The sequence below is a fragment of the Myripristis murdjan genome, chromosome 1 (assembly GCF_902150065.1).
Source record: "Myripristis murdjan chromosome 1, fMyrMur1.1, whole genome shotgun sequence".
Classification (NCBI taxonomy): Eukaryota; Metazoa; Chordata; class Actinopteri; order Holocentriformes; family Holocentridae; genus Myripristis; species Myripristis murdjan.
This window is the reverse complement of record NC_043980.1, coordinates 31468983-31479828: the sequence shown is the minus strand read 5'-3', so window position 1 is coordinate 31479828 and position 10846 is coordinate 31468983. Positions and strand designations below refer to the sequence as shown.

At 40.4% G+C, this 10846-nt stretch overlaps 1 protein-coding gene across 2 annotated transcripts; it reads right to left on the bottom strand.

Moving 5' to 3' along the window:
- Window positions 1-2870: 2870 nt before the first annotated feature.
- Window positions 2871-8927, bottom strand: gcdha (glutaryl-CoA dehydrogenase a). Of its 2 annotated transcripts, none has more exons than XM_030058679.1 (12): window positions 8831-8927; window positions 8153-8262; window positions 8016-8048; window positions 7770-7910; window positions 7394-7456; window positions 6946-7116; window positions 6693-6822; window positions 5538-5754; window positions 4667-4770; window positions 4314-4439; window positions 4033-4193; window positions 2871-3720 (listed from the first exon to the last, which is right to left on the bottom strand). In XM_030058679.1, the coding sequence occupies exons 2-12, from the start codon at window positions 8253-8255 to the stop codon at window positions 3647-3649; spliced, it is 1323 nt and encodes a 440-aa protein (XP_029914539.1). In that variant the 5' UTR covers window positions 8256-8262; window positions 8831-8927; the 3' UTR covers window positions 2871-3646. The 2 variants fall into 2 exon arrangements, with proteins under 2 accessions (XP_029914539.1, XP_029914531.1); XM_030058671.1 differs by having other exon boundaries at window positions 8824-8884.
- Window positions 8928-10846: the final 1919 nt, after the last annotated feature.

Sequence of the window (10846 nt, the reverse complement as noted above, 5' to 3'; positions counted from 1 at the left end):
TCCAAACACCGTGTGTGTGTGTGTGCCTCTCTGCTGTGTGCTGTCCACGGTGCTGAGTGCAGGCGGAGTGTGGCGGCACGAGGAGCGGCTGCAGGGAGGACAAGGGGGAGGACAGGAGGAGGAGGACGGGATAGGGGGGAGGGACTTCACCTCCACCACTCCCTACCTGGGCCGGCCAGCCTCATCTGCCTCATACAACAAGACGACAAGCTGAAGGTCAGGGTAATTAAAGACAAGGGAAACTGCTTAAAATAATGCTGTGAGATAGCTTGCTCAAGACACTTTCAGGTTGTTAAATGTGAACATATAAATAATAATTATGCATGCAAAGCCTTAAAGTTAGTTTTGAACCGAGGGCAATGAATGACTTAAGTGGCAGCTAGTTTGGCTGCTAACCCGAAGACAATGCAAAAAGTATGTAGGAATAATAAAATAATACTAACCCTAATAATAAAATAATGACGCTAATAATAAATTGTTGTTAGGGAGGAATATAGGTACACATTTTGTTTATGAGACTTGAGACTAGATGACAGTGACTCGGACACTAACGCTCGTGAACGAGTCCGTTAGCTAACTAGATAACCCCCCCATTAGCTGAGGGCTATCAACCGACATTACTGAAGGTCATTTAAATTATGACTTTAATGTTCTGAGCTAATGTGTGGAAACACATTTTATGTCACATTGTACGTCGCTAGCAGCACAATGTATAGTTTTAGATGTTTTATATTGTGGACTGTTGGCAAGCTTGTAGCTAACTAACGCTAATGTGAGCTAGAGGGAGGCACTAGCTACTTGTTGGTGACTGCATTCATCTGTTAGCGTAGATTACACTAACTGAAAAAAGGCTATTAAGTTTTTTTTTTTCCTCAATGTTTTATTTCAAACAGGTGTGGCATTGTAAATCCGCATTCAGACATTGAAAGTCAGGTAGGACTCTGAATAATGGACTTTTTCTTTGACGAACTTCCCTCTACGTCTCATTTAAATCCTCAGCCACGACATGAAGACTCCGAGGTAATGCAATATAATATGAAACCACACACAACTCCACTGTAGATATTCAGTGGTCCTTATTGATGGTAATGGGCATTTGTACAGGTGTCTCTCTCATTGTCCTTGGGAAGACAGACAGATGAGGATGAAGGCCTGGGCACAGAGCAGGACTCAGCAGGACAGGAGTCCAACCTGAGCATGATGGACAGCAGAGAGCAGCAGGACAGGTGCACAGCTACCTGTACACTGTAGCTCCCAGCTTTTCTCTTTACTTATTGTTTGCAGATTACTTTTTCCCTCACTTTCCCCCCTTATCAGATAGGACTGCTGGGTTGAGCCAAAGAACATTTCAAACAAGAGGAATGGTAGATTGGGTTGATTAATGTCCTGATATTCACCGTGCTTGCATCATAACACTCATTGTAGTTCAAGCATAGATGCCATCAGCAGAAGAGCGCAGGACCTGGTGGGAAAGATCAACGACAGCCGCACCAACGATCAGAGGGTCATGGACAGCTTTCAGGAGAAGCTACTGGAGAAGGTACTCTTGTTCTGTCTAAATGTGTGGTGTTAACATGCTCTACACATTTTCAGTGGAACATACTGTGCATTGAAAATTATGAAATTGAGTTTTCATCAACACTTCTGCACATATGCAATATATCTTCCCGTGGCAACAGCTGCAACTATATATTTTTCATTTTGCCTGGATATACATCATGTGTTAAAGATGAATGCATATGTGCTCTTGTTCATTGTAATTTTGCATCGCCCCTTTTCACCTATGCAAGGCCTTTTTTCCTCTGTAACATGACAGTACTATGAAACGTCTAGGGACTGTAACACTCAGTGCACTGCACATCGTGAATAGAGCAGTTGTACTTCTGATTCATGAATTGTGTTTGTGTTAGAGCCAATAGAGAGCCAGCAGGCTTTTTTTCCCCCCTCTTGACACTCCCGTAGGTGACTGAGGTGTGCCAGCAGATGAAGGAGCACATGTACACGGTATATGAAGAGAACAGTCACCACATGCAGGCTAAGCTGCAGGAGTTGTCGGAGGTGCTGGAGAGCTGCAGTAAGCTCAGCGATGAGCTGCTGGGAGCTAGCCTGGCCCTGGCAAACCTCAGATCGGGCCTGGCCCTCAGCCAAACCCCGCAACAAGCTAGTTAACCTGTTATTCCATTTGCATGAGGCTCACTGTTCCATTTTTGGACTAGAGAGGTCTGGCTGGCTAAAGTGATCTGTCCGTGTGCCTCCAACAGAGAAGTTTCTATTCCTCTTTGATACCTATTCCTGATATTTAGGCCTGGGAAGTTTGGTTATCACAGTTGCACTTCCAGTTCAGTGATGTTAGTATGTGATTTATTTTTATATCAGTTTTAAGTGAACATAGCACCTTGTGGCAATGTTTTAACTTGCAAAGTTTTTTGTGTCTTTGCTTTGCAAAATTAAATATAATCAAGTTAAGTATTTATTTTATTGATGTTTTTCTGAAGGGTTCAGTGTCAATTTTTAAGACCACCCAAGCTTTGTACTTGTAAATATACACAGCTGCAGTCCCTGTCAATAGGGCAGTAAAGTCACAGCTAGAGAATGAGTAAACAAACGTGTTTGAACCAATATTTATCTTCAGCTACGGTATCTGATGCTTTGTTAAATAAAACCAGACCATAAGAGCAAACTAAAGAGTCTCTGGCTCAAAGTGTAAAGATTTATTTTGAAGTGCTAATATACCCTGTTGTCTGTGGTACTGGTATGTAATTTCACCAAAACTTAGTTTTGAATAATTAGCATCAGAAATTGGCATACAACACAATGACCAACATAAACATAATGACAGAATAAAATAAAAATCTCACAGAGTTGCATTTTATTTATCACCCAGATAATTTTTAAAGGACAGTGCTAGTTTATTTACCCTGTCACCGACAAAACATTATTGTCTTATCTATGATTTTTAATTTATGACATAATTGTTAATAGAGACAGCCATAAATTCAGGTAAGGCACTGCAATGTTTCCAAATTGAAAAACTGAAAAATAAGATATTCTTACCATATCTATTTAAATAAGCCACACATGTAAAAATGATCAGAGGTAATGTACTTAAAGACACTAGTCAGCCTGTAAATCAAAATTAGATGTGCACTGTCTTTTAAGGGATCCACATTTGCAGTAATCACATCCACTCATACCTTCATTCAAAGCCATTTAATTATACATAATATTTTCAGACTAACTTCATCATTCAAAATACCACACCTTTTAAATGCACCCTTCCTTATCTGTGGCTTGAGATATTGTTCTTTTGGCTACTGACTACACACACCTATATCACACTTGGACCCGGTGCTTTGGTAGGTTGAACTTACTTAAATAGTTGATAGAGAAAAACAACCAGAAGCACTAAGAGATAGACCGTTCACGTCAGTAAATACATTTTAAAGCTTATTAAATGTGTTGAGGTATTTTTAAATGATATCACTCAAAGCATCTCAGGTAAAGAAGAATAAATGAAATGCCCCTGGAGTCTCTACATAATGTTTTGCCCAACCAGGTGATGTGTCCCACAGAGCAGATGGACAGGCTGCACACCGCTACATATTCCATCTCAAGTTCATTTCATTAGCAGGAAGTTGAAACATCTTTACTTTCCCACAGTGAAAGACTGCAGTCCAGTGATGGCTCTGCCAAGGATCAAGGCATGAATGTCATGAGTTCCTACAAAACAAACAAACAAACAAACAAAAAAACAGGATTAAAAAAAGGATTGCAAATTGTCAGATTTTTGAATTGAGATTGAGATATTTGATTTGTCAGTGTGACCTTTTTGTCTTGATCTCAAAGCATCAACCTGTAGTAATTTCAGCACTGCTGACCTCTACTGGTCATAATTGATGTTAATTGGATGTAAACGTAACTCCCTCACTGTTGTCACCAATTGGCCTCACAGGAATCTACCTCTACTTACACTAAGTCCTCATTAGCAATGGGAATGGTATTAGATGTGATCACATGTATTTTTATGCCTACCCTCATATGTGTTGACGGCCTCCAGGTTCATGACATGTCGGATGATGTGGTACTCGTCTGCGATGCCGTTTCCTCCCAGCATGTCTCTGGCCTGTCGGGCGATATCCAGAGCCTTGCCACAGCTGTTCCTCTTCAGCATGGAGATCATCTCTGGAGCCGCTCTGTTAGAATGGGAACGCACACACTCTACAGTAATTCACCATTTTTTACAGCAGAGAGAAATAGATTGACTAAAGCAGGAGACAGGGAAATAGGAAAGGTCAACGCAGTGGACGACTCACTTTTTCTCATCAATGAGTCGGCCCAGGGCCAGACATGACTGCAGGCCGACAGTGATCTCTGTCAGCATGTCAGCCATCTTCTTCTGCATCAGCTGGTTCCTGGCCAGTGGCACGCCAAACTGGATCCTGGTTGGAGCAGAGGTGAACACTGAACACTTGGTAGCACACAGCTGTCACTCTCAGTGTGAGGTAATCTTGCTATGATGTAGAAATATTGTTTAAATAATGATAAAAATGATGCGTACATGTATGAGCATGCTGACCCTTTTCAGAGGATTTTTTTGTGTCTATACCTGGTATTTCCCCCGAGCTGACCTTTGATAGCAGATATACGTAATGATAACATACTGTACCTGTCCAAAGTGTACTGTCGGGCAGCATGGAAGCAGAACTCAGCAGCTCCCAGGGCTCCCCAGGCAATGCCATACCGAGCGTTGTTCAGACAACCAAAGGGACCCTGGTCACAAGGGACAAAAACAGAAAAATACAATCATTATTAGACAGTTATTAATCCAGGTAATATGAATGTAATACTACTGACCTCAAATTAATTTGCACTGAATTTTGTTTTGAACTGAACTGATATGAACTGAACTGAATGAAAATGTGAGCCAGATGACACAACATAACATATGAACTGTAGCATATTCCCAACAAGTGTCTCAGCACTGACAGGCAAACGTTAACAGAAATGTCACATTAACCTTAAGAAAGACATTCTTTAAACCATCTAAGCTGCGCTTTTTAAAAAGATTATTTTTTGGCATTTCTGCTTCATCTGATCCTGACAGTAGAGAGACAGGACGTGCAGCAAATTAAGGGTCTGTGCTGGAATTGAACCCAGGCAGCTGTGTTTAGGACTTAGCCTTGATATGTGGTACACACTCTACCACGTGAGCTACGGGAACATCCCTCTGTAAGCACATTTTCTTCTCTTTCTGTTTTGATGATTCATTTTCCAGCCAGTCAAACATATGACTCAAGATTTGACAGCAAAGTCAGAGAACTTCCAAATGAAATGAGACAAAATCACAATAAAGTTCACTAGGGTACAATTTGTCATAGTCCCAGGATCTTTCTTTCTAGCAACAATCAAAACAAACATCAATCTGTTGTCATAATTATGCTACTATTAACATCTTTGAACATTTACGACTGACTTATAGAAGCACAAAGAATATCCTCTAAATGTTTAAGATAGTTTGGGGAAGAACAGCCCCTTACAGCCAGGCCAGAGACGTTAGGCAGCAGGTTCTCTTGGGGAACTTCCACCTCATCCATCAGGATCATGCCAGTTGCAGATGCCCTGAGGGAGAACTTGCCCTCGATCTTTGGGGTGGCGAAACCCTTCATTCCACGCTCCAGTATGAAACCCCGCACCCTGCCATCTTCACACCTGGCCCAGACCACTGCAATGTCTGCCACTGGGGAATTTGTAATCCTGGAACAGGAAGCACAGTGAGTGATAAGCAAATGCAGCTGATAAGAGGACTGCATGATAAATTGTGTATAAAGTGAAGGGGGTACTTCATCCAAAGATGGTGTTTAATTGCCATATTGAAGCTTGGTAAAGATGCACTCCAAAATTCTATTTAAATTTTTAATTTAGGCATTTGTCCTACTTTTGCAAAAGCAGGATCGGTAATTGCATCTACAGGAGTTACCACCCGATGTAAAATCATAATCATAAAACCATTAGCAGTGGTTTCCAATATTCAGTATATGCGGATAAGGAGCACTGCAGTGCAGTGCACTACTCTTGGATTCATGACAGTAAACATCAGCCAAGATTGGCATGAGTCTTGTGAAATTTGTGCCAATGCAAACATTACCTGCTGTGTTGACTGCTGATATTCTCAGCTGACTGTGAAAAAAATGTTTGTCTATCACTGTGCTAAGCCAAATAAGAGAAGTGGGCATTGCCAAGTGGTGTGAGGTTACTGTGTCTATAAATGGATGTCTATACATACTGCCATAGTGACAGGTCTTTTTACATAATCAGTCTCTATATGTGACCTTCACATTACAGTCCCCAGCAGTACACAAACAAGGAAGTACACGTGCTTGCTTACTGAGCAGTAATATACCTTTGAAATGGCTGGGAATGCTTCCTTAATTGATTTTATTCTATTTGCTTATTCATTTTTGTATTTAATATTAAATGTCAGTGTTAAATTTAGCCTATAAAATCAAATCTATCAAATTTCATGAGGCTGAATTAATTCAAACACACCACTGAGACCAGGTGAGTTCAGGTGCAAATTATTGTCAAGGCTGTTCAAGTTCATCTTTGAATTAAAGTAGACACACCATTGAAGTCAATCACACATCTCCAGCCAATTCAAGTGAAAATCACTGTCCATGTGTCTGTCTGCCTACCAGGTCTTGGCTCCGTTGAGGGTGAAGGTGCCACTGGAGGGATTGTACTTGGCCCGGGTCTCCATGCTGCTGGGATCACTGCCATGGTTGGGCTCTGTCAAACCAAAGCATCCCAGGATCTCTCCACGGGCTACAAAACAAATCCACACACACGCACACACACAACACAGGTGATGAGATAAAAAAGGAGCTCTGGAGTTTGTAATGTGCACCTCATTTGAAACAAAAACCACTTGACACATTGCCCTCTTACCAAGCCTTGGCAAGTACTTCTCCTTCTGGGCCTCTGTGCCATAAGCATTGATAGGGTGCATGACCAGGGACGACTGAACACTCATGACTGACCGATAGCCACTGTCCACTCTCTCAACCTCCCTGGCGATCAAGCCATATGCCACATAACTAGTGCCTGCACAGCCATACCCTGTGAAAAGAATTAGAAGCAGTGTGAAGCTTCAACAGAGCTAGAGGAGTCAAGATGTAGAAGATGCATGTGGAGGATTATGAAGATTTGCATGGGAGAGGACACTTTCAAGTGATGGGAAACTTTCACAAATGGTTTGGACTGAAGTATGCAACAGCTTTGCAATTACATTTGTGTTTTAAAACACTGCAGAACAGACCTAGTTCTTTCACTGAAGGTTCCAGTTGTATTGATTCAGAGTAAGGAGAGTGTAATGAAATGTTTGGTTTCTGTTTACCTTTGATGGTTGGGCCCAAGACTCCCAACTCTCCCATCTCTGAAACAATCTCACGGTGGAAATCTGCACGGGGTGGGAAAAGAGAACTGACAAATGAAATATTGAGCAGAAAAGAGAAAATTCTTTGAAAAATGCTTGTCCACTTGTGTTTGTTCCAGGTAATTAGGGTGTAAGAAGTCAAAACATGAAAAGAAACTATTCTGTGGTATTGTTAACTCCCCTGAGAAACTAGCTCATAAAAGATTTAAGACATTACATGAGAGACAATAAATTACACATATACAACAAAAGGACAGTTTGTCAAGTATTCCGCATAGTCTAGCCCAGAAAAGATGACGTTATATGTGTTGCAACAAAGGGCATGGGCTTTGCTCACGTTCGTGTCTGTTGGCCATGAGAATGCGAGGCATGAGCTTCTCCTGGCAGTAGTTGCGGAAGGAGTCTCGGATCATGACCTCCTCTTCTGTCAGCTGGCCCTCCAGGTCCAGGGCATCTCGCCAGTTGAATGCCACCTTGGCTGTAGGTCAAAAACAAGCGTGCCCCATGGTTATGTCACTATCATATTTTATAACAGGGAAGACACATGGAAGCTGGATGTACAGCTCATTCGGGCTTTACTTACATGGCTTTGCTGGCTTTTTGACTTCTTCAGCATCTTAAGGAAGAGCAAAGTGTTTTAGAGAGGGTTGATTACGTCTCATATGACAAAATTATGAATTTTTTTTCAACTATATAAGAAATATTTTAAGCACATGCTACCTTTCTGAGCAGGTGCAGCCGTCCCCTGTGCTCTGGATGCAGTGATGGCAGCACATTTTTGGGTGTTGGAGAGCAGACGTGTGGCAGCAGTTCTGAGAGCCATGTGTTTACTGAATGTAAGAGAAGAAATTAATGTTCAAATCATAATTATAAAGCATACACCCCAGGACTAATATAGTGTGTTGATAACACTGTCCCTAAGTATGCTGCAGAGTAGCCTAGGCTTACAGTATCTGTGTAGGTTTGACTAAGCAGTGAAAATGTTCAGTGTCATCAAGCAAGTTTGTTAAAATAGCTTATAAACATTACATTTTTCTAAAACTTAATGTAGGCCTACAACATAATCATTTACTAACACATTACTAACAGTTATTATTATTATTATTATTATTATTATTATTATTATTGAGTATATTATTAGCACTTACTATAGGATAACGAATTGGGATTTAAGTTTAAGACTGATACTGATGAACAGAAATGCTCTGTCTGTTCAGCCGGGGTAATTACAGGAACTCATTCGGTTAACGTTTGGATTAGTATTTCAAAGAAAGCGAACATACTGTCCTCCATAAGGGGGTGGTCAAAGTATTACAAACAGGAAACTTTTGGCATTCAAGCTCTCATGCAATACAGTAAGCACAGCCAGTGACTTTTTTAAGAAAACTCACATCATACCTTTTGCCTCTTGGTAGGTTTATCTGGTTATCTGATGGCTTTCGTTTATGCAGCTGGCACTGAAAGTTGCTTAAGTAATATTTCAGCTGGTGAAACGTCACAGGGCTACATAACAACCAACCTGGGAGCGCCTTTCCTCCATGAGAGGTGAGGCAAACATGACTGGAACCAGGTTATGCAACCCTTACAGTTGTGTAAGTGACGCCGGGTATCCCTAATTAACCGTGAGAAAAATAAATGGGCGAGTGTAATTGTGGACATATTTGCATCTTTGGTGTCTAATGGCCAACTTTTATTGAAATTATACGCTTATACATCGCAATCTCAGCGTGTCTGGGTAGAAGTTGCATCGTGTTTCCACACTCAACATGGCGCTGCCACACTGCTGTGAGGCCCGCAGCGGCCGGGGGGGTGTTGGCTCGTGCCCGCACAGCTGATAGGCCTGTAATTAGAGGGGTCCCAGGACGTGCACGGTGTGTACGATAGCACGTGCACTGTGCACAGCTTTTATAAGTGACATTGACCCTGGAGCCAGGTGCAGACACAACATACAAAAACAATAATAACAGTATTCCTAAATTATGTATGCAGTTTAGATTTACTGGGACAATGCATAATGATAAATATGTCTGTCATGTCAATATTAGCCATCTTGGCTAATAATGATGATGGTGGTGATGATATAACAACAACAGCAACAATAATAATAATAATGTTCTTATCATGTTATATTATTATTATTATTATTATTATTATTATTATTATTATTATTATCATCATCATCATTCTGTACGTAGCATAAGTAATGGTGGTGGTGGTGGTGGTTATCCGTGAGTAGTTCCTATCCCGAGGAAAATATTATATAATTCTTCTTATGGAATTTAAAAAAAAAAAAAAAAAAAAAAAAAAAGTTACATAATCCTGTTCAAGGAATAAAAAGAAAAGACGGTAAACTCCAAAAATAGTCTGTGACACTGAATTAAGCCTGGAAGCTAACCGTCACGTGGTTGTGTTTTGTCTTCAATTTCTATCGCATTATGTCATCATCATCATCATCATCATCATCATCATTATCATCAACAACAACAAGCTTTATTAAACAGGGAAGGCATTGAGAGCAAGCTCTCGTTTCCCAGGACACTCTGTTTACAATCCATACAAAATGATAAAAGTACATGAAAATCAAAATATACATAAAATATAAAAAAGGAAAATATAAAATTAAATTTAAAAAATTAATACCTGTGACAAACATGCTCCTACACTTTTTTTTTTTTTTTTTTTTTTTTTTTTATAAATAATGTGGTATTTCGATTTAATTAGCAAGAAACAATAACCCCCTACGGCTGGATGACTTTTTTTTCAGGATCTTGGGTAAGGAGAGACACTGAGCTGAGATTCTGCCACACAGTTGACAGTAGAGCTTTTTTATTTAGACTCATAGATTAGTTTTGTTGTCAAAAAAATATACAGAAAATGATAACACGTTCTTTTCTCAAGATTTGTCAAGAAACTTGAGCAACCATGAGGGAAGCGTATGCTCCAGCTTTTTAATTATTCATGGCTTTACCAGGAATATAAGCACATGATACTCGTGTTGGCAGGGAAGGGACGGAGTAGCTACAGTTACCTGGGACGGTCACCCTGGGTCACCCTGGGTTCGCTTTGTTATGTCACTGTGAAGCTGTGGGATATAGTCTGACCTGAAGGGCTCAGTCCTCTTCTGTTGAATGCAAGGAATGAGCCCCTCTTTGTGTGGACTCTGACCACACAGAGGAAAGGGACACACATTCCTCAGGGAGAAAATAGTTTGATCTGTGATGTCATTTTTTTCAGCAAAGGCCTGTAATGATTTTCTTTCTTTTCTTTCTTTCTGTTCAGCAAAATCGATTATTAAATTATACTTTGAAGAATATTAAGGAAATCACAGTATGTCCAACTATTTACTCAGAAAGAATTAGGCTCTTTAGCTTAATTAAAACTTATTTTACTTTTGAAAACTGGCATGCCTTTCAC

Bases quoted from the DNA above. Each gene is read 5' to 3' on its own strand.
- gcdha (XM_030058671.1), bottom strand. The intron at 5,755-6,692 runs GTAGGCAGACAG...TTCCTGTTCCAG, and splicing joins CTCAACGGAGCCAAGACCTG to GATTACAAATTCCCCAGTGG. The intron at 4,194-4,313 runs GTGAGTCGTCCA...CCATTCTAACAG, and splicing joins CGACTCATTGATGAGAAAAA to AGCGGCTCCAGAGATGATCT.